The sequence below is a fragment of the Pollachius pollachius genome, assembly GCF_949987615.1.
Source record: "Pollachius pollachius genome assembly, chromosome: 2".
In the NCBI taxonomy this organism is placed as follows: domain Eukaryota; kingdom Metazoa; phylum Chordata; class Actinopteri; order Gadiformes; family Gadidae; genus Pollachius; species Pollachius pollachius.
The window spans coordinates 3,409,862-3,433,409 of NC_136935.1; the positions used below are offsets into that span (position 1 = coordinate 3,409,862).

General features: G+C 48.5%; 2 protein-coding genes across 2 annotated transcripts; both read left to right on the forward strand.

The window, feature by feature from the left end:
* Window positions 1-1,070: 1,070 nt before the first annotated feature.
* On the forward strand, window positions 1,071-18,868 carry tarbp1 (TAR (HIV-1) RNA binding protein 1; the record flags this gene model as incomplete). The annotated part of the gene is made up of 29 exons (XM_079729327.1): window positions 1,071-2,037; window positions 2,160-2,257; window positions 2,348-2,417; window positions 2,558-2,712; window positions 2,849-2,901; window positions 3,018-3,115; window positions 3,425-3,560; window positions 4,018-4,114; window positions 4,253-4,342; window positions 4,487-4,622; window positions 5,342-5,593; window positions 5,915-6,012; window positions 6,113-6,271; window positions 6,388-6,611; window positions 6,837-7,059; window positions 7,567-7,755; window positions 8,292-8,482; window positions 8,933-9,004; window positions 9,264-9,384; window positions 9,640-9,750; window positions 10,477-10,626; window positions 11,013-11,099; window positions 11,667-11,878; window positions 12,722-12,803; window positions 12,911-13,082; window positions 14,558-14,743; window positions 15,448-15,572; window positions 16,051-16,187; window positions 18,395-18,868. 29 exons carry the CDS (start codon window positions 1,071-1,073, stop codon window positions 18,546-18,548), a joined length of 4,845 nt encoding a protein of 1,614 aa, XP_079585453.1. The 3' UTR covers window positions 18,549-18,868.
* A 386-nt stretch (window positions 18,869-19,254) lies between these two features.
* LOC307070525 (5-hydroxytryptamine receptor 1D) lies at window positions 19,255-21,937 on the forward strand (the record flags this gene model as incomplete). The annotated part of the gene is made up of 3 exons (XM_079729029.1): window positions 19,255-19,420; window positions 19,796-19,956; window positions 20,561-21,937. The coding sequence occupies 3 exons, from the start codon at window positions 19,255-19,257 to the stop codon at window positions 21,935-21,937; spliced, it is 1,704 nt and encodes a 567-aa protein (XP_079585155.1).
* Window positions 21,938-23,548: the final 1,611 nt, after the last annotated feature.

The following is a 23,548-nucleotide window of genomic DNA, read 5'->3' on the forward strand; positions in this document are numbered from 1 at the left end:
AGGAAGGGAGGGACGGACGGACGGACGGACGGACGGACGGAGGCAGGGATGTGTGTGCGTGTGACGTTGTTGTTGTTGTTGTTTTTTTTCCTGTTGTTTTTCTTCCACCTCGGGGGCGACGCACCATTGTGACGTCTTTCTGGCATGATGGTGACGGGGAGAAAGTGTGTGTGTGTGTGTGTGTGTGTGTGTGTGTGTGTGTGAACTATTAGGGATGGGGTGGAAAGCAGTTGTGGGGGGGGGGGGGGGAGGATGTCCTCGAACTCTCTTCAGTTGTTGACAGATTAAGCACTGGGTTACGGAAAGGTACAGCCACATTTGAGTCGGCGACCGGAATATTTATTGCCTTTTTTTTATTTTTTTTGTGTATATACTTGCACTATATATTTTTTACCATATTGCATCTTTTTAAAGTTACTCAGATATCTTGTGTAAAGCTTGCAGTCTGGAAAACTGCATTTCTAGTTTAAACCTGGTGTATAAGAATCTGTGGGAGTAGTAATCAATCAGCTGTTTATATTGGATGTTAACCTTTTGTCTGGCCCCATTGTACACCAAGCTTCATACCATTCAAATCATAGAATTTCATTTTATTTTTTTATGTATTTTAAAAGAAAGCGTTTCATAAGGATGTCCACGTCTTTTGTATATGCCCTATACGTTCATCCAGAGGTTCATCATGCTGAGGTATCTCTTTTATTATCAGAACAACAGTATCTGTAAAGCAATATTTCTATAACTGTGATTTTTATTGATGTTTTTTATACAGGTATGTAACACTGAACAAAAGGCTTCTGCATTATTGAGATACGATCATCAATAAATTGAAGTTATTGCCGAAAGGTTTTGTTGAACTCAAATGAATGTCATGGAGTGGAACATTGTAGGGGGAAACTAGCGAAATAGCGACCTCTACCGATCAGTCGATAATAAAGCTTGCCGAACAGTCCCAAATCTCGCGATAGATTCTGTTGACGTACTAGGAAGTTTACGATCCGCCGGCAACTCCCAAGTTTACACCGCACACGCATGGCACTGCGAGAGACCGAACCGACGCCGTTCACATTACAATGTCCTCTGTTTTGATAAACGCTCTTTTAACCAGTGCACCCAATTATGACATTTTATTTGATAGTTTGTCCTGGCCGAAGGAATCGTGGCCAGAAAAGGAAAGGGTAGAAGCACTGACAGCATTCATTGAAGGAATCGGACAGCATTTTGCCGGCACATCTGATGATCACAAGGTTGTGTTTGAAAGTGCGAAAAGACAACAGGTCGTCACAAAGATCGAATCAATCATTTGGGATCAGTGCGTCCCCTTCCTCTTAAAGATATCAAAAGAAAATGTCAGTGATAAAAACGTTGCATTTCAAGACTCTCGACCCAGACAGAGTACCGCTGCAGCGTGCAGACTCCTAGGCGTTTGCATCCCTCACTGTGGTGATGATGTAGTGGGGCGACTGGCCAACACTGTCCTGCCAGCACTGCAAGAAGACGACGCCGAGGGGAAACTCCTTAACGTGGAAGTTGCCATTGAAGTAATCGCCGTTCTTTTACCGTCTATTACCTTGGATAAACAGCTCACTCAAACTACACTGTCGTCCGCTTTACACTGCATCCGCACGTTTCCCGAGGCTGTTGTTTCAAAAGTCACGGTAAGACTGCTCCTGACCCTCTTGAACTCCTGCAAGCCTGGGGAAAGGTTAAGTAGCGTACTTCAGTTCACATTGGACGAGCTGCTCACCTGGCACCGGAGCGACGACACTGCTGCGGTGACAGAGCGCACCCTGTTGTGTTTGACGGTGCTGTCAGATCACCTGTTTCCTCCTAGTGACCTGCAAGCGAAGTGTCAGGACCTCAGCATCAGCTCCAGTCGACCTGACGCACGATTGGAGCGTCAGTTTTGGATGATCGTCCAGGCAGGGCTGACACATAAGGACATGGTGTGTCGTAAGCGATCGTTGTATCTGCTGAAAAGATGTGTGGCCTTTTCGGAAGAACAGGGAGCTGCGTGTCCGACCTGTCCATCAGAAGAAGGTAACTTATTTTACTTTTTACTCTTTTCTTAAACAATATTAGTTTGGTAACGTATCACAACGTTATTTTTCCACGGGTGTCTTTTGAAGTTCACCTTATCTCCTTTTAACCTGAAACTGTAGATGAGCTATTGTTCAGATGGTCACCGAAAGACAGCCAGTTGCTCAGAGAGCTCTGGGAGGACTATGCACTCGTGATGGAGACCCTGGAGGAAAACCAGGCGAGTGAACATTGTTTTTATTTATTCATCCACAGCCATTATAGTTTTGTGTAGATGCTGTGTTACTTATTTATTACACTGCTATTACAGATCCATGTCGTGCGGCCAGTGCTCAACAGAATCGACGCGTTGATCCAGACAACCGCCACGGATACGCAAGGTCAGTCAGTCAATTCGCACTCAAACGTATTTATCAAAATAAAAAAAATATTTAATTAATTAAACCCAGTTTCATAAGAAATGCAAGTTTTGGGGAGGGATGTGTGTATCCTCAACTCCTTCAATCGATGGGTCTTGCAGCGTCGGGCGGGGCCTGCTGTCACCCCTCCTGGCTGCTGTGCGTGTACCAGCGCATGTTCGACAGCGAGAACAAGTCCCTGATGAGGGAGGGCGTTTACCACCTGCTGGACCTCCAGGCTCTCCGACAGCCCGCCTTCGCGTCCGCCTTCTCCCAGGTGCCGGTCAACCGTCCCGTCATCCATCGGGATTTCAAGCTGATGTTTCCATTCATCTATACCGAAACGTTCATATTTGTGTGTCATTAGGGAATTATGATGATAATGAAGTGTTACGACTCGTTTCTCTTTCCAGTTTATAGTCGGCCCCTTCATGGATGTGTTGTCTGAAAGTTCACTCTTCCACAGGTGAGTATATTAATGTCAAAAATAGTATGTTATGTATGTGGAATAACCTTTTACTTTAAAGTGGAGGCCACCACATTGTGTCCGGTTTGAGAGTCTTTTTGTTTCGTGACGTCCAGGGCCATGGGGCAGAGCATAGGGGATTGTCCTGAGCTTGGCGTCAAACTCACAGCCTTTCTGACGTCGTTCTTCAGCAGCCTTCCGTCAGAGGAAAGAGGTGGCGAGCTATGTTTGTTTACGTTATGACATAACGCTGCTATTGTTCTTCATGTTAATCACAAAGTATGATTTCTATCCCTACGTGACAACCTTATTTATTATTATTATAGTCATTGAAATTGAAATTCTTTAGTTGTTGTTTTTTTTTAAATGCATTCGGGTTTAGGGCCTAATTAATAATTCAGATTATGCTTCGGCAGCACACCACCATATGTTTGCCAAGTGCAATATACAATGATCTAGGACCCGAGGCCTTGAAGCTCCTTGAACCCATGTGTCGGCCCCCCCCGTCTTCCCCCTGCCCCAGGCGCGGTTCTCCTACCGCTGATCCAGCGGCTGGGCTCTCGTCACTGGTGCGCCGTGCCCGTCCTCTTCCTCTCCCAGGCCCTGTCCTGCCTTCCTCGCAGCCCGCTGCTGGGCGGCCAAGGCCTGCAGGCTATCAGGTAGCCTCAGCACCGCATCTGGAGCCCAGAGGGGGCCCTTTCTAATTATGGTTGGATGTAATTATTACAGGCGGTTTATTAGACGCCTTTTAATCCACTTTGGAGTAAGGACAGAATGATACAGGTTGTTAAGGAGCCAGAATCCCTAGTGGTGGAACACTTGAGCAAGCTTTCGTTGACACAATAATCAACAAACTCTTTGCTACCCTAGCCCCTATTCTAACCTAGAGCCTAACCTAGCCCCTATGCTAACCTAGCCCCTATGCTAACCTAGCCCCTATTCTAACCTAGAGCCTAACCTAGCCCCTATGCTAACCTGGCCCCTATGCTAACCTGGCCCCTATGCTAACCTAGCTCCTATTCTAATCTAGTCCCTGTGCTACCCTAGCCTATATGGCTAACCATTGGTGGTGTCTTGGATGCAGTGGGTTGATATTCTTCCTGTTGTGCCCTTCAGGGAGGTGCTGCGGGTCACCATGGTTACTCATCCAGTCCTGCTGAGGGGAGCGTCCCAGTGCTACCTCCTGAACAGCGCCCTCTGTCTCATGCAAGTGGTAAGACAACTTATGTACTGGGTGGATTTCAGTCAATGTCTTGTTTGCGAAAAATCGAAATACTGAACCGTTTTGAAACAAAATTGTATGCTTTTCCATTGAATTGTTTTATTTTTCGTTTGTTTTTCTGTAAAAAAGGATGCTGTCACTCTCGATGAGGTCTTCAGTTTTTTGACGCACTTCCATGCAGATGAGTCACTGTGTAGAGCGACACCTCTTTGGAAACAGGTAATGTGTGTGGGTGTGTGTTTGTGTGTGTGTGTCAATTATATACAATTCAGTTAAAGACAACAATTTTCCCAAGTCTTCTTTACACTGAATGCAAGTAATTGCTTTATTACCGTGGACTTTCTGTCCCACCCCGAACCACAGGTGACTGCCTGGCTGTCAGACAATGAGGGCAACTTCAAGCCCAGCGTTGAACACAGCGCGTTGCCAAATAAAGGATCCATCAAAGCACATGTCCAGTCTGAAATCCACTCCTTTCTCCAAGTCCCAGCGAGCACAGGTAGGAGAGGTGATGCGACTCCAACACAATCCATGAAAAAAAAAGACTTTGACAGATTTAGAAGCTCACTGCATTCACTCACTCACTCACTCACTCACTCACTCACTCACTCATTTACTCTCTCTCTCACTCACTCAATCACTGCACTCACTCACTCACTCACTCACTCACTCACTCACTCACTCACTCACTCACTCATTTACTCTCTCTCTCTCTCTCTCTCTCACTCACTCACTCACTCACTCACTCACTCACTTACTCTCTCTCTCTCTGTCTCTCTCTCACTCACTCACTCACTCACTCACTCACTCACTCACTCACTCACACTCTCTCTCTCTCTCACTCACTCACTCACTCATTTACTCTCTCTCTCTCTCTCACTCACTCACTCACTCATTTACTCTCTCTCTCTCTCTCACTCACTCACTCACTCACTCACTCACTCATTTACTCTCTCTCTCTCTCTCTCACTCACTCACTCACTCACTCATTTACTCTCTCTCTCTCTCTCACACTCACTCACTCACTCACTCACTCATTTACTCTCACTCACTCACTCACTCACTCTCTCTCACTCACTCACTCACTCACTCACTCACTCACTCACTCACTCACTCACTCACTCACTCACTCACTCACTCACTCACTCACTCACTCACTCACTCACTCACTCACTCCCTCCCTCCCTCACCCACTCACCACCACGTCCCTTTCTTCAGGTCATACTGAGCGGCTGCCGGACCCCAAAGAGGCGGATAAGCTGGCCAGGGCGGTGCTCCTGTGTGTGGATATGGAGGTGGAGGAGGGAGGAGGGGGAGGTCTGGTGGAGGAGCTCCTAGGCCCCCTAGTGGACACCCTGGGCAGGCTGAGCACCAACGCCTACCTGCCGCTGCGCAAGACCGACAAGTGCCTGCAGCTTGCGCTGCGGCTCTTCCAGCTGGGAGAAGAGCCCGATGACAGGAAGCTGCCGGGTTGGTAACCATGACGCCCGTGACCTCACACTGGAGGTGCTTGCTGCTGGGGAGTTACGGCTGCGGTCAGTGTGACCGCGGCGTGGGCGGTCCAGCGGGCAGTCTGATGGGGTTTAAGGAGGAAAACAAACCTCGTGATGGATGGTTATGAAGGGGCTGTTACCCAGGAGAAGAAGCACTCTAACGCCTTACTGCCAAATGCTAAAATCAAGTTAAAGGAGAAGTTGATGTGCAAAATGACCCCAAAAACAATTACAATAAAAATATTCATGGGCTCAATTCAAAAGCTTCAATTTTTTATATGTACTTTCTCTTTTGCAGAAGACACGCCATTGTTAACTATGAAGAACCTGGTTCTGAAAGTGGTCGACTCGGTCCAAGAGTTCATACTGCGACGTCTGTGTAGTGAGCTGCAGGAGGTAAGTGGCCATTTCTTCTCATCACAGCCACGCCATCTTAAAACTATGAACATGGAGTCCCCACAGCCGTACACTGACACCTCTCCCTTGCCGTCGACAGCTTTCGGACGTGGGCCGGGCCGAGCTGTATCTGTGCGTCCTGAGTCAGCTGGTGCTGTTGTACGGTGCCTCGCCGCAGTACAGCGGCAACATGCACCGGACCTACTTCCCCAAGCTCGTCCAAGTCAGCCTCGACGTGCTCACGAACACCACGCGGCAGGTGCCCAGCTCGCTGTTCACCGCACGCGTCGGACAACACAGCTGTTGTTTTTTTGAACCCGGCGTTGTGTTGACACGATGAGGCTATAGGCTTTTTATTTTTCCTTTGCCCACCAGGTTCCTTCCGTGGCCAGCCAGGTCGCCCAGGCGGTTGCCATGGCGTCGCTGGCTGCGACCTGCGACCTCTTGGAGCGGCAAGCCGCTGACCGGACGCCGGAGACAACGTCTGTGCTGGTGTCTCTACAAAGCTACTTCTACAGCCCCGCGTCGAGTGCTTCCCAGGGCCCACTCTCCTTGGGAAACATCAACCAAACCCTGCTCAAACCCGCGTCCGGTCAGAGGTGAGGAAGATATCATCATAATAATAATGATGAGGATAATGATCACACAGTTTACAGTTTGTGTTCCTTTAATTCACATCCCTCCACCATAAGCAGTGCGGTATTGATTTAATGATCGAAGCATTGCAGGCCTTTTTAAGTCCTTATTTCTAATGTTGGCCAGTCTGGCCGTCGTGGTTGGTCTCAGCGTGACAGCGTATATAACCCGGCCATCGTCTGTCTCAGTGTCGCGGGCTTGCAGGACTGGGGCCGCACGGCCGCCCACTTCGTCCGGGACCAGTGGGTGTGCCTGGGCTTCCTCAGCAGGCAAGCCGGCCCGGGCCAGACCACCGCCCTCTCCGATCAGACGCTCAGGGCCGCTCTGGGGCGCAGCGTGGACGCCCTGACTCTGTTGCCCAGCGGCCTGGTTCTTCCGGTGCTGACGTTCATGAGTGCCGCACTGGCCAAGGTGAGCGCCTGTATAGTTCGGTCGCGCACGAAGACTTCAAAGTCGAGTTCAAGTGCTTTCTAGTACTTTGACGTGGGTGTTCTTTACGGGGATTTTCTGAATGACAAGGAAGGGGTCATGTTGATGGCTGTAAGAAATGTAAGTAGATTGCTAAAATGTACATAATTTCATGATCATAAAAACATGTATAGGGCTTGCATCAGAATGCATCGTTGCCAATACTCTGCCACTTTCAGAGAGACTCCAGAGAGTTATGGCACTGAAAGTCCTGAATCAATGTCAATATACTGAAACCTATTTTTTTATAAAGACATTGTTTGGCCACATCTCTCATGAGAAACACTGTTGCTCTTTCAAACACAACAAACTCTTCACATAATGACAAATCATTTCATGATTAAATACTTAACAATGACCAGAAAAGCATCACTACACAATAACTAACATTCCATCTCCCCCCCCCCCCCCCCCCCCCCCCCCCCCCCCCCCCCCCCCCCCCCCCCCCAGGTGGCGTTGTGCGATGAGGATCTGTGCGTTCACGCCGTGACTCTGGGCTGGGAGCTGGTCCAGGGGTTGACCCGCAACCCCCAGGAATTCTGGCCTGCCCTGAGGGCCTTTGTCGGGGCTGCCTTCCACCGCAGCCTCCTTGAGCTGGAGGAGGACCAGGCGCCCAAGCTCACCTCCATCCTCAAACAGGTGACTCCCCTCCCCTTAAGGGCCGATTATGGTCCCACGTTCACGCAACGCAAGGGGGCGACGGACCCCTTACCTCCTTGCGGGCCCTCCTTGCTTCCACCGCGAGGGCCGGACGTGCGCCTCCCAAAAATCGTAACCTTCCGTCGAGGCGATGCAGCAGCAAGGGCTGCGATTGGTCCGCTCACTAAAACCTAAATCCGACTGCGTCGAAGCGTCCGCAGAGGCCTTGCATTGCGTGAACGTGTGGCCATAATCAGCCCCTTACACTCCCACTGGCTTCAGATCAGCCTATGGGTAGGCTGATCTGTTGGTCTGTCCATCATTAATCATGATGAACTCTCCTAATGTGTGAGGTCATTATGGGGTGGAATGCTAAAGGACTTGTAACGGCTTGTCAACATCACGCATGTTAAAATAGGATCCCTTTTAACCAGCCAGAGGGTGAATGATGAGAAAGGTCAAACATGGGTCAAATGTTATTTTGGACTGTGTTGTCATGGCGACTGTTGTTTTTCCAACTGTGTCTTCTGGTACAGATCTCGGCCGAGCTGATGGTGCTGTCCCAGGCCAAGACGGGGGTGATCAACGTGCTGATCGAGCAGTGCTGCCGCTGCTGGCTTCCTGCCGGTCACCATGGCGACGAGGCAGCCATCGCCAGCGCTCTGCGCTACGTCCACGTGCTGACGGAGGCCTGCGTCTACGGGCCGGTGTACAGGAGGGACGTGAGGTGGGGCTCCGGTAGAGCTGGGCGAATAATCGATTTTGAAAAAGTTAAAAATAAAAAGGTTTAATGTCGACATGGCAGCATGCACTGAAAAAAGTGAGTGTGTAGAGTTTGCTTGAAGTCCGTGGCAACCAAAAGCAGCAGCACATCACATTTATTCCAAGATCTTAAACTGAGGCACGCAGCATAGTGGGAGATGTGTGTTATTTATTTTGCTTTTGTTAATCATTGTTATTCTTCAAATAAAATCCAAACTTAAAAAAAATACAAATTTCTCACCTATAGAAATAAACGATTAAAATCGATAATCGGGTTTGGTTTGAAAAAAACGGAGATTGTATTTTTAGGCCAAAGCGCCCAGCCCAGTCCGGTGGTGTACACAGCGTCCTGCCTCCTTCCCGGGTTCAAACCAACCCTTTTGACTCGCTCTCTTGCTTTGTCATTGTTCTGCAGGCTGATCCAGGAGGTCCAGACCTACGTAGAGCAGCTGGGAGAGGACTGTACCGTGAACCTGGTGGTTAACGGGTGAGCCGCTGAATCCATCATCTATTTTTCAACATCAAACATGGCTATAAAATAGACTTATTAACTATCCAACAATGCACAGCAACAAGGGTGTCCTGAATGATCAAACTGCATCGTTCTGTCCCAACATGATATTATGTTTCACGAAGAAATACAGCATTCTGTTTAAAGGGGTGAGAACACAGGCTGTGCCACTAGAGTGCCCTTTTAGTCACACAAATTGCAGTACAATAGTGTGAGTGTCTGTGTGTGTCTTCAGGGATAACCGGGACGATCAAACCCCGCGCGTGTGTGTGCTAGCGCTCCTCAGTCATCTGGATCCTTCCAGGCCGCTACACCGGAGGCTCCTGGAGGAACTCGTCACACAGCTTCTGCAAAAGGTGCTATTGGGCTCAAACAAACACCCTTTAAAACCAGATGTGCTGCTGCTACAAATGTGTATCGTAAACCCTGCCTCGACTCTTTCATTTATAGCTGTACCGATATAGCAACAGTTGCAAACATAGCACCATGGTAACTTTGATGTTTGTCGTGTTTTATGTCGTATCTGTGTCATATCTCGGCTGAAAGTACACAACTAACTACACCCCCCTCATTCCCTCCAAACCCCCCTCATCCCCCCCCCTTCACCCTAGGATAAAGACATATCTAAGACAAAGACACGCTACTATAGCAACTCTCTGCAACACCGCGTGAAGAACAGAGTGTGGCAGACCCTGCTGCTTCTGCTTCCTAATCTCCAAGAGGTAAGTTCCACTGATTGGCCCCAGCACTCTTGTTGGCATACATTAATTAGCAATGAGCTCAATGCTGCTGCTGTGTGTGTGTGTGTGTGTGTGTGTGTGTGTGTGTGTGTGTGTGTGTGTGTGCGTGTGCTTGTGCGTGTGTGCGTGCGTGCGTGAAACAAAGCTTTTCTGCCTTTCCGTCTCAACATAGGGTTGATCTTTAGCAGAAAAGCGCTGGCGTCACAACTCTAACTGCGTTGTATGTTAGACTCGCTTCTCGGCTTTCTATCATCTATGTTTCTTTCTTTTGGTATGTCTTTGTCTTTCCCCATGAGCTCCCACACTCTCTGATGTTATAGCTTCTGTTGGACGTCTCAGATGGATCCTGAAGACTGACACGACGAGAACAAGTTTCTCCTCCATTTCTGTGTTTACAAGGGTGACGAGTACCACCTTTCTCAGAAGTTTGGATTTTTTCAACTAGGTGCTGGGAGAGGCATTAAAAAAAGTCGGAGCGCTCTGGAAAAGGGCACGGGTGTAGTGTTTTTCTCTAGGCAGCTGCACAACAGAAAAGATGCTGGCGCTATGAAAAAAAAACCTGCTATGTTGACACAGCCCTTACTGTTGTACTCCTGACACGGTTACCTGTCTACCCATGATCAGACAACGGCTGTATTTGACATTAAAGCCCGATGTACTTGACATTGTGGACCTGACCTAAAATGTGAAATGCGTGTCGTCTGGCAGGGGTTCGTGGCCTCTCTGCTGGGCGATGTGTTCGCGGCGGGCTTCTGCAGCAACCAAGCCTCGGTCAAGTACCTGATCGAGTGGACCATGATCCTGATCCTGCAGCGCTACCCGGAGCACATGGAGAGATTCTGGGGATGCTTCAGAATGGTGGGTCTCATTCATCCATCAGACCTGCACGTCTCCTGGGGCCACTGTCCTGTCCTGTAATGTCTGTTTAAAACTCTCTTGAGATCTTTTTCATGTATTCCCTTTTTATTTGGACACAGAGGATTAAACAGGGACTGTCTGCGCTTGTTGTTTCCCTCCCGTTTTTGTGTGTATCTGCAGTGAAACATATAGATCGAAAGACTGAAAGAAAAAAAGACAAAAGCAAAAGCAGACAGAAACCAAACAAATTGCCTGCTGTGACAGGCGTCTTACAATGGAGCAATTCCAATTTTCCATTATAAAGATGTCACTCAATGTCAAGGAAATCATACAACTCTGCTGGGATTTGAGGACATTTTCTGCATATTGTTTCTGTTGCTGTTCAGGATCACGAGAAAACCAAGACAAGCATCTGCACCTTCCTGTCCGTCGTAGTACACTTGGATCTCATCGTACCTAAACTGAAGGATAAGGTCACTTTGGGGTTTTATTTATTCAAACATATTTATATATACATACATGATGGTAGATACAGTTTCATAATATAAGCCTATTTGTGCTACTGCATGTTTTTTTTTTATTATTTTAATCTTTTAGTTTCCATTCCACAATATCCTCATCAATCCTCAACGCACGCCACGTCCAGCCATCTGAATGTCTCTCGCTCTCCTCGTCCTCCATCTGAATGTCTCTCGCTCTCCTCGTCCTCCATCTGAATGTCTCTCGCTCTCCTCGTCCTCCATCCGAATGTCTCTCGCTCTCCTCGTCCTCCATCTGAATGTCTCTCGCTCTCCTCGTCCAGCCATCTCAATGTCTCTCGCTCTCCTCGTCCTCCATCTGAATGTCTCTCGCTCTCCTCGTCCTCCATCCGAATGTCTCTCGCTCTCCTCGTCCTCCATCCGAATGTCTCTCGCTCTCCTCGTCCTCCATCCGAATGTCTCTCGCTCTCCTCGTCCTCCATCTGAATGTCTCTCGCTCTCCTCGTCCTCCATCTGAATGTCTCTCCCCCCCCCCCCCCCCCCCCCCCCAACCCCTTTCAGGGCCCCCAGTGGCGCCGGGCCCTGGACGTCATCCTGCAGTGGTGCTTCAGCCACAACTTCAGCGTGCGTCTGTACGCACTGCTGGCCCTCAAGAGGGTGTGGGGCCTGGCCGCGGCCCGGGCGGAGGCGGAGCGGGCGGGCGGATGCCTGGGCGGTCTGGCGGCCGTGGTGGAGACCTGCCTGAGCCAGGCGGAGGCCATGCAGAGCGCTGGGTGAGCGGCGGGCATTCTGGGGCAACGCCAGTCTCACTCATTTACCCTCTATGGACATCGTTAGTCTGACGGCAGAAAAGATGGAATCTGGGGGACCGGTAGGGCCCAACGATTTGGGGAAATAATCGAATTGCGATTATTTGGGCCAATATTGCGATTGGGATTTAATCTGCCATTTTTTTTATTTATTAAGTTCCTTGTGTTCTGTATTATTCACTAAAAAAGCAATAAATCATTCTTTAGTGTGACCAACACAACATTCGAAGCAGTCAACATGTAAACAAACTGCTTGCTGATTAATTTCTGTTTATTTTTTGATTTAACATCTTTATGTAACTATTGAATCGTAAAAGAAAAGTAAATCATTTTTTATTTGAATAGAATTTAAAATAACGGTTCTGTAACAGTAACGGTAACAAATAATCATTTTTTTGGGAAAAAAATGAACATATAGTTATCTTTTTAATAACGGACTTTGCGATTTGCATATCGCGTTCTATTACATAGGGATTTCGATTTGAATTCGATGAATCGTTCAGCCCTAGTGACCGGGCGGTTCAGCTTCGTATTTGTTTCTGGCCGATCATGTTGCTGTAGGCGGGGAGTTTCTCTTCAGTAAAATATCTCTAGAGGCCTAACTCCGCCCCTTTTTAGTTTGTGGTTTATGGCCCTGGCACCCCCCAGAAGTTCTGCTATAACATATCAGGACTGCTGGATCCCATATTTGCGGGGTTGGGGCGGGGGAGGTAATAGGCTAGGGTGTTGGACTCCCGGCCTGGCAGTATACCTTGATCCTTAACTGCTCCATGTCTCCATACACTGTTCTATGTCGCTTTGGATCAGCAACGCCAACAAGAACTGGACCAGGATTCAGGAGCACTTCTTCTTCGGAGCCTTCCACCCCACGAGGGACTACAGCGTCGAGGTGGGGGGGGGAAGCTGGTTCCAGTTGTCGCTGATGCATGTGCACTCTTTCGAGGCTGTGTCGGCGATGTCCGCTAAAATCGTTTAATTCTGCTTCCTGTCCTACAGACCATACTGTACACTTTCCCCAGCCTGTCGGAGCTGTCGGACGACGAGTGGATCCCAGTGTGGAAGTGCGAGAAGATGGCGGTGTTCTTCCCTAGCCCGGCCCTGCCTCTGAGGAACTCCTCCCCGGACCTCCGCCTGCTCCAGCCTGGGGACTGGATCCAGCAGGACAAAGGTGCACCCCACCTCCCTCCACCACCCACCCATCCCCCACCACCCAGCACCACAACACACTACGGCCGCTCCATTATGGAAAAAAATCATAATCACGATTATTTTGATCAATACTGAAATTACGATTATTCAAACGATTTTTTTTGAGTTTGAAAACATGATGTATTTATTCAGCACGTCTCTCCCGAAAAACAGTTTGTAACTGAGAACTTAGAAAATTCGCCTTAAAAAAATACACAAAATGGTCAAAAAGAAAATGATCGAATCTAAAACAATGTACAGATATGTATCCAGCTGTTCTACACTTTCTATAAAACATATTAAAAAAAAACGAAAACTTGATTATATTAGTTTTCTGCTCGTTTGACGCTAAAATCGCGATCGATTGATTAATCACCCAGCCCTACAACAAACTGTACTGAGGGGGTTATACTACCTCTGTGTGGAATAACCACCAGCAAAAGTATTCACGGCCACTTCACAATTAATCTAATTCAGGTCGTCTTTATAATGTGAATTTGATGGTGGGGTGCAAAGGTACCTATTTGAGAGCTTCCTATGAACTAGTCAATCTTACGTCTGCTAAACAATGTTTTCACATGCCGCAGAGATTTAAACCAGAAAATATATCTGCAAATATAAAATGGGCCAGTCGGGGTCCTTAGCGCCCCTCTATGTGTAGATATGTTTCTTAGAGAGGGGCGTATAAACACGTACCCCACGACACCGAGGTATAAGTCTCCCAATGTCGTGTCTGTCTTCAGGATCCATCTGAGACGTCCAACAGAAGCTATAACATCAGACAGTGTGGGAGCTCATGGGGAAAAACAAAGACATACCAAAAGAAATGCAATGTTTGTTGCCGCATTGGTGTGATGTTTGCTGTTGGCCCCCTCCTACAGAAAAAAACGCTGTACCCGTTTTTTGTTCACGTGGCTGCTTCCAGCTCTCCTAGTTTAAAATATCAGAACCTTTCAGAAAGGCTCTGCTGTCGTCACTGCCGTTCATTTTCTGGCAACCAATCACATATTAGAAGGGGCCGGACTTGTCCCCCTTGTAGACACGCACACGGAAGAGAAACTTGTTGTTGTTGTGTCTGTCTATCCAGAGTAAGTATATGCTACACGTGAACCTCCTATAATGGCGCAATTTGATTGGTTCGCTATCTCGGGATATTGGGCAATATCCCATGATTGAGATCTCAAACTCGGGATATTGCGTGACGGTCGTCTCGTCACGCTAATAACACAAACAAACCACTAATGAAACAAACAAATCCTGGCAAAAAGTGTTATCTCGATGATTTTTGGAGTGTTATACTAAAACAATTATTCACCTCAGGCTCCGTGAATGGTGGAGCCTGAGGACTATTCACTCCGCCTTTGGCGAATAATTGCTAATTATCTGACAGAAACACACACAGAAATCACAACCCCCCCCCCCCCCCCCCCCCCCCCCCCCCCCCCCCAACCTCAGGCGAGCAGGACAAGGAGGAGCGCTGGGCCGAGGTGCAGAAGAAGATCACCCCCTGGCGGCTGGGCGTCCAGGAGCAGGAGACAGAGCTGCAGCTGGCGCCCCAGCAGAGGGCCGCGCGGCTGGGGAAGTCCCACGGGGCGCTGCTGGTGGTGGCCTCGCTCATCGACAAGCCCACCAACCTCGGAGGTCAGAGATCTGGGGGGGGGGGGGGGGGGGGAGGCTCGTTACTGGATGAGTGTTACCGTGTTAGGATACGTGACCCCCCTCAAATTCACTGTGCTCCAAATATGTTTTGTGAAATCTACTATTCTGAACCTACTTGGACGTGTGAATGAATATCCCCACGTAAAATGTGTTGCCGCTTTGGGGATTGAGTGCTTCCCCTCTTCGTGCCGTTTTCTGATAAGCACTTGGAGAACGTGGATTGCGGTCGTTTGTCAGGCGGCACAATACATCTGTTGCCAGACCTTGGCTGTTCTTCTCCTTATCAGGCCTTATTCACAGACCTATCTCGTGTTCTCAGCCCCCGAGGCCATTGTGCTCCCAAGTGCCGATTCATAAATGGCTGAATCCATTTAAATGTGTTTGTTGTGGAGATAGCCTGTTAAAAAAAAAAAAGAAAAGCCAATATTTGCGTTGAGTAATACGGCGGGGTCTGTCAATGTTCATTATTATATCATCCAGTAAAATCCCCGGATAAGTGTTACCTTTTCATATTTGTACACATGTACAGCCCATCCTAGGCTAATATGCCCTGCCATGGCTGACGTTTAATTGTTGGTATATTTAACTGATGCGATGTCGAACTCCCTGAACCCACCACCTTCTCCAACCCTAACAAAACGGCTGCCTCCTCTGCACAATTTCTTAGCGTCCGTTGTACGTCTCAGGTTTGTGCCGCACCTGTGAGATCTTTGGCGCCAGCGCCCTGGTCCTGGACAGCCTCCGTCGCGTCGAAGACAAGCACTTCCAGTCGCTCAGCGTCTCCTCGGAGCTGTGGCTGCCTCTGCTGGAGGTGAGCGACGACGCGCCAGCTTCTTACTCGGCTCACCTGTCGCTGATGAAGTCAAAGCACTCCAGGGCCAGCTTTGAGTGCTGCTTCCGTGATGTGGCGCACCTACATAACCCTCCAGAGCAATGTGACTTTAACCCGTCGAGATGTCACCGCACCGAAGTGACATGGTAGCTTAGTTTTGCATGCCGTGTATCATGGGGGAGGAATGATTATAGTATTGGATGAGAAGTTAAGATGGCCTCTATCCTACACGTTGGTTCTTTAATCTTTGGCTCATTGTGTGTTACCACACGATACTTTGATGTTTGCTACGCTGTTCTTTGATGTTTGATGCATGGTACTTGGTTGTATGGTACACAGTACTTTGTTTGGTACGTGGTACTTTGATGTTAGCGACATAGTATTTGATGTACTTTGATGTTTGCTACGTGGTTACTTGGATACCTATAACATGGTAACCTGGGTCTCTCTTCCCCAGGTGAAACCTGTGGAGCTCACGGACTTCCTGCAGCTGAAGAAGAGTGAAGGCTATTGCATTGTGGGGGTGGAACAGACCGCTAATAGCCACAGTCTTCAGGACTACCAGTTCCCTGAGAGGACCCTGCTGCTACTCGGGTATGTGGTTACCAAAAACCACTGTTGGCCTCAAAAACTCAGGGGTGCTCCCGTACACTTTCCATGAGTTTAAAGGCTGCTAAAATAAATCAATATCAAATTCGTTTTTTTGGTTTGACACAACATCAAGCATAACAAACGCTCTGTCCAACCAAAAGAAAAAAAAGCAGATCTTCGATTCTTGACAGCCGCTTGTTGCATGAACGCACCGCTTTCACTCAGAACTAATACCGTATTTCCCGCACTATAACGCGCACCGGATTATAAGGCGCACCTTCAATGAATGACCTATTTTAGAACTTTTTTCATAAATAGGGCGCACCGGATTATAAGGCGCATAGCATAGAAGATACTGTGAGTGTGATACTGTGAGATACTGGGACTGTGAGTAAGCGCAGTAAAATGCTGTGTGCACTGACTACGATAGCCGTAATGCTGCAAGCGGTGTGGCTTTATCGTAGTCGTAGTGAAACATTTTATTATTATTATTAAATTGTTTTTATTGGTTTTTCATACTGAAACATTTTGACAGAGCGCCGTTTACAACCAGTATGGATCAACCAATTAACCAATTGATCCATATATAAGGCGCTCCGGATTATAAGGCGCACTGTCGTTTTTTGAGAAAATTACCGGCTTTTAAGTGCGCCTTATAGTGCGGAAAATACGGTAATCATTTGCACCTTGATTCTTCTATGATGTTTTGAACGTCATTAAATTGGTGCACGTGTAAAGGCAAATGGCAAACACTCTACGTTTTCCGTGGAGCCCTATTCTAAGAGGCAGAGCGTCAAAGTCCCTCACGGCACAGCGCAACAGCCAGGGCAGTGGGGCGCTAAACAGTGGCGTTGACCTCGTTGCTCCTGGCAGGTGGAGGTGTGAGCTGACCGGGCTGTTTAGCGCCGTCTCAACAGTTTAGCGGTTGTTTTCCTGGGGGGCGGGGGGGACCCCACGTGATTCTTTTCTCTATTTTCTACCCTGCTCCCTTAACGCCACGCCGCGGCCTGTCAGGGCACGCCGGCCCGTAATTGGCTGTCCCTCGGGAGCCCGGCGCAGGAAACATGTTACACAAAGAAATCCATACGAGATGCGCAGAGAGCGATGCCAGCGGATTTATCACCCGACGTCGGGCTTATTGTCATAGCACTGAAGGGATTACAGATCTTTTCCTGAATGTGCAGGTCGGGGGGGGGGGGGGGGGGGGGAAGTCGGCGTCTCGTTCAAGGATGAATACACAGGTAACAAGAAGACATCATCAAACCCCATTTCCACTTTCTTGGCGGAAATTAGAGTTCATGTTGCTGACCGCAGTATTTCAAACAGGGTGATGAGGCAGTACTCTCGTTGAATTACCGAAATAGCCAAGCTTCACTGTTCCTCTGGATGTAAGACGAAATGAAAAGCGACCCTTTCCTTTCCACTAAACCCGGCTAGTGTCAGCGGGGCTGGCACTAGCCGGCCCGAGCTCCGGCAGCCTGTGTGGGACAATGATGGCTGTCGTGTCGGAGCGGCTTCCCTCTCCCCAGCACAGCAGGTCCTGGTTGTAATCTCTCATCAGAGGGCTGTGATTGCTTTAGATAAATGTAGCTGAACAAATTGGGCTTTCTCACCCTGCTGGACCCCACCCCCCCCCCCCCCCCCCTCTGCGTCCCCTTGTAATTAGGGAGAAATCCTCATTATTTGTTTATGATTGCCATCAATGCACAAGTATATCGGGGACTGCGCTGTGCTCAATGAGTCACTGAGCTCATTTGCATGTGTGTTAAGTTTAGTTTAATTAATTTGGGCATTTGTGCCCCCGCTTTCTCTGACACTACGAAAGACATTTGGAGTTATGATCATTAGGACGGCCCAGACATGTGGGTTTCTCTGTAAGCTTCCATATTGTTTTCCTCCATCAATCTCCTGATATTTACTCTGGCTGTCTGTCTGTGTATTTTTCTTCTTTCTTTATTCTCTCGCTCTCTCTCTTGTTCTCTCTCTCTGCCCTCTGCTCTCTCTCCCTCGTTCTCTCTCCTTCTCTCTGTCTGTCTGTCTCTCTCTCTCTCTCTCTCTCTGCCCTCTGCTCTCTCTTGTTCTCTCTGTCTGTCTGTCTGTCTCTCTCTTTGCCCTCTCTCTCTCTCTCTCTCTCTCTCTCTCTCTCTCTCTCTCTCTCTCTCTCTCTCTCTCTCTCTCTCTCTCTCTCTCTCTCTCTCTCTCTCCTACAGCAATGAGCGGGAGGGTATCCCAGCCAACCTTCTGCAGCTTCTGGACGTGTGCGTGGAGATCCCCCAGCAGGGGGTCATCCGCTCGCTCAACGTGCACGTGAGCGCCGCCCTGCTGGTCTGGGAGTACACGCGGCAGCACATCCAGCCCCGCTGACGGCGCCCGCGACGCCCAGACACCACCAGCATCCGACCGTAGCAGAACTCAGAAACACGGGCTTTTGATGAGCGGTGGTAAACACTACGTATCTCCCACCACTCGCTAACTGATGTGTATTCTTGGCTTTCGAATGACTACAACGTTTTTTAAGTATTACAAACTCACTAGTGTTTCCTGCTGTAAAGTAAGGTTTTAATTATGGTTTTCATTGGACCCGTTTTTAACCCAGACATTGTGTATGCCTTCATAAAGATAATGTATTCAAATAATCGGTTCTGCTGTTACTTTCCTTAAAAGCAAAAGGCTTTTTTTGTGAGGGAAACATTTCCATGCACAGTCTATAACTGTGCATGGAACATATATAACAGTCTATAATTTATCCATCTGCTTTTTTGAAAATGCTTGTATTTTAATTGTAAGACATGTTATGCCGTGACTTTTCAATAAACGTATATATAACATGTATATCTTGAGTGTGTGTGTGGTGTGCGATTCTAGTAAGTAGGTAAACAAAGAGCAGTCGCCCCTCCCGCTGCGCGCCACACGCTTCCCTCCCTCCTGTTAAAAAAGAGGTCCGAAAATACCCGACGATTTCAATTGGATTAATGAGGGAGCTGGCAACGGTCAAATACTAAGAAACCTTTTTTTTTTTTTAATACAAGATGTTGAATAAGGTTGGATTATCTTGACGCTGGGGTTGAAGATGGACTCTGGGCACTGGTTTAACCCCGGGGTGCGTGTCCTGGGAGCGGGGCTGAAGGCGGCGTTCGACAACGAGACGATCGAGGAGGTGCTCGCCGGGAAGGCTTCCCGCACCACGCTGGTCCTGGAGGTCATCATAGTCCTCATGACTCTGGGAGCGGTGACCGGTACGTCTTGGATGTGGAGTGAGTCGCTACCGTCTGGTTCAGACCTGACTAGACCCAACACTGAACGAGATGGAGGTTTTGTAGTGGCAAAAATAATAAAGCCATAAGTTAACGTGACTGGCTCGTCCCGTGTGAATTCACGCACTTTCTAAACGGTTCACACCTTCCAATTTGTAGTTTTAAAGTTGTCTTCCATTTAAAAATGCTAAAATGCTATTTTCCAAATGTTTAAATCGTGGACCTATATATGCGGTCGACATTAGCTTGTTGGTATTGGTTGTCGTAATTAGCATACTAGTTGGCTAATTAGTCGTGTGTGTGTGTGTGTGCGTGCGTGCGCGCGTTCTGTGTTTGTGCGCCTATTTCCCCCTCCAGGTAACATCCTCGTCATCGTGATCGTGGCAGCGACCAAAACGTTCCACTCGGTGGCTTCGGTGCTCATCATCAACCTGGCCATCAGCGACCTGATGGTGGGCATCGGGGTCATGCCTTTCGTGGCGGTGTCCATCATCAACAGCAGCTGGGTCGCTTCCTATGTACGTCATGCGCTACGACTACAGTGGCGTGCTTTATAAGCCTAAGAAGTAACGTTTGTAATTATTTTGGAAGGGTTTTGTATCTTACGTATCTGGATTAGACATCGATTCCGATAATTATATTCATCGGGGAGGGGATATTTTCCGTCGAAGTTGCTGAGCTCAAGATTACAGAACAAGCATTTAACTAAAACCCCCAAAAATCTCATATTATAGGCCATTAGTAGAACATAATTATGATTGACGAGAACTAACTATTAGATCCAGTACCCTCCTGGCCCTTACTATGTGATCCGTTAAAGGTCCCATGACATGCCACCAGGTGTGAGTGTGATCAGCCAAGCGGTTTTGAAAATCTGCCCCTTATGACATCACAAGTGGGCGTGACCTCCTAGATGTGCGCTGGATAGATCGGTCCACCAGCCTACCCAGTGGACCGTAGCAACCGTTGCTCGTCTATCCGTCACACATCTAGGTGGACACGCCCCCTTATGATGTCACAAGGGGCAGATTTCCGAAACGGCTTGCCGCGGCTGATCACGCTCACACCTGGCGGCATGTCGTCGGACCTTTGATATCCCCCCCCCCGCCCGGCCCCTCCCAGGAGCTGTGCCTCTACGTGGGCTACACCTCGTCCGTCTACTGCACCGCCTCGGTGCTCACCCTGGCCGCCATCGCCCTGGACCGCTACTTCTCCATCGTGGACTGCCTGCGCTACTCGGCCCGCTGCACGCTGTGCCGCATCGGCGCCGTGGTGCTGTGGATCTGGCTGCAGGCGCTGGCCACCAGCTCGCCGCCGCTCCTGGGCTGGGGCGCCGTGCGCTACGTCAAGCCCATGTTCAGCTGCGCCGTCAGGTGGACCGACAGCCCCAGCTACACCGCCGTCATGGTGGCGCTGTCCTTCCTGCTGCCGGCCGCCGTCATCCTCTTCTGCTACGTCAACATCGTGCGGGTGGCGCGCTCCCATGCCCGCCGCATCCACACGCTGGAGGACCACCTGCAGCGCCGCCGCGCCGCCACCGCCGCCGAGTCTTCGTCGACGTCGTCGGCGTCGGCGTCGTCGTCGTCCAGCACCACCCAACGCCACCACCACCACCACACCCACTCCAGCCTGGTGTACCACCTGAGTGGGCGTTTCGTGACGGAGGTTCGACGCGGGGACACCGCGGCGGCCGGGGAACCGGGAGCCTCTCCCGTGGGTTCTCCGTCTACTCCTCCTCCTCCTCCTCCTCCTCCCCCTCCCAGACGCTTGTTCTCCTGCCTGGCCCAGCCCCCCCTCCCCCAGCAGAACCACCAGCACCAGCACGGACTGGTCCGCCTCTTCCTGGTGATCTCCGCCTTCTTCCTGTGCTGGACCCCTTATATGGGCGTGGCGCTGATCCAGGCGGCCGAGAGCGCCCTATTGGGCGAGACCAACCTGGTCCCGCCCAGCGCCGTCACCTTCTCCTATTGGCTGGTGCTGCTCAACTCGGACATCAACCCGCTGCTGTACGCTCTGCTCAGCAAGCGCTTCCAGGGCGCCATGCACAACCTCAAGCAGAAGATACGCGCCCGGCTGGGGGGCGCGGTGGGGAGGGCGGGGGAGGCCAGGCCGGAGGGCGAGGACAGGAGCGTTGGTCCGTGCAGCACCACGACCACCAACATACGCACGCTCTGCTCCTCCTCGGGCGAAAGCCCGTCTCCGAGGGACGAGGCGTCCAGATACTGCTCCTCCGTCTTCACGGTCAACGCAGACTTCAAACATCAGCACCAGCCGAAGCAGCAGTGCGAGGTGTTTCTCCCGGGCAGCCCCTCGACCTCAAGCTCTTCCCTAAGGCAGCAGGAGTCGGGCAGCAGGGAGAGTAGGGTGGACTGTCTGCAGGTCCCGTCTCGAACACAAGAGGGCAGCAAACTGCCGTTCTCCGCCGTAACCACGGAGACGCGGGCCACTTACTTCTATGGGCAGATCACGGTGACGGTGGAGCATGATGTCTGCTTGTAGAGACCCAACAGCCCTCATTTGAACCACACAAATAGCACTTATCTGGACTTAACTATCTCTAAACTAAACTGAACATTGCCAGCTTTAATGCCTAAATGTAAATAACTCAAACAGTAACTTTTCAAATCTTTTCAAATTGTAAAGCCTACATAAAAGGATGGTTTTGTCCTAGTAGCAACGTATAGGCTACTTTTACTTGTTTTTTATCCCTGATGTAACTGCTCTTACTGTCATGCCTAAACTTCAGTCACAATCTTTTTTATTTCACTCAACTTAATGTAAAAAATGGTGATGTAAATGATTTTAAGGCCTTATCTGCGATGTAAAGGGCATTTGCATGGCCATAAATGGCCTATAATCTATTATAGATTCTATAAGACTATAATATTTAAATCACCTGAGCTAGTTGTCGAGAAATGATTTAGTATTAATGTTCTATTCATATTCAATTATTCCTCCATGGTATTTTCTCTCAAAATAGGCTTACTATATAATGACTATATTTGACAAATTATGATCAGTTTATTGCAGTGTATATGTACATAATGGTGACTGCACAGTGCAGAGCAAAAAAAAATAAGCATACAAAGCAAAATGTATTAGAAAGAAATATTTTTATACAGTACATGTGATTACACTCAGAGACATAACGGTAGACCCAATAAACTTTGCCATCTTTATCACACTCTTAAATATTTTTTTCTGAAACGTGATAATCGTCCCCTGCTTTTTGGTGTAGAAAAACATTCCTTACAAAGGTTTACATTTATCTTTAGCAATAATTCCAGAGGAATACAATATAATTATTTATTGTCATACAAAATGACAATGGGAACAGTGCTTATGTTTTATATTGCACAATAAACATGAGAAAAAGGCAGTGAAGCGAACTTGTAATGTATGTTTGCGTTGCGATGTATCTGCCTATGTCTGCATGCCTGTCTTCTCACCCAGCCCCTAACAAACACACACACATACACACACACATCAGTGTTTCCCCGAATTAGCCAGCAAAAATACCAAGTATTTCTCTCTTTAGAAAGTTCCTTCTCGGATGCGTGTCAGAAGCGTAGTATTAAAAAGTCTGTTTGCAGCACTTGTATGGCGCCGGTATAAAAACTAAAATAGCATGTTGTGAGGAAAGTCAAGAGCAGTTCATACATTCACATAGAGCAAGGCAAAATGTTATCCTAACCCAGTACACAAACTTCCTTTATGCTTTACAGTGCCTCCGTTACTCTCGTACAGTGTGTTTCGAAATGATTTACCCTGCCCCAGAAATATGAATAATAATAAAAACGTGTCTTTTCTATTCGTGTCCAGCAAAGCCTGACGATTAACTGCCATTTGCATGCCTCTCTCTGCAAAACGCAATGCATAATCTTCTACTAATTATAATTTCTTTGCTGCAGTTCTGTTTTAGGATTCAACAAAAATACTTATTATTATTCTAGTGAACGTATACTTGTATATTCTGTATATTAGAGAAGTATACGAAGTGACTAAGCTGAATTCTGATGGGCAGTATAAAATCGTTTTGAATTTGGATTCACACACTGTATTCTGCCTTTTTTGTTTCCAAACTCTTAACAAATCATTTTTTGGCGTTGA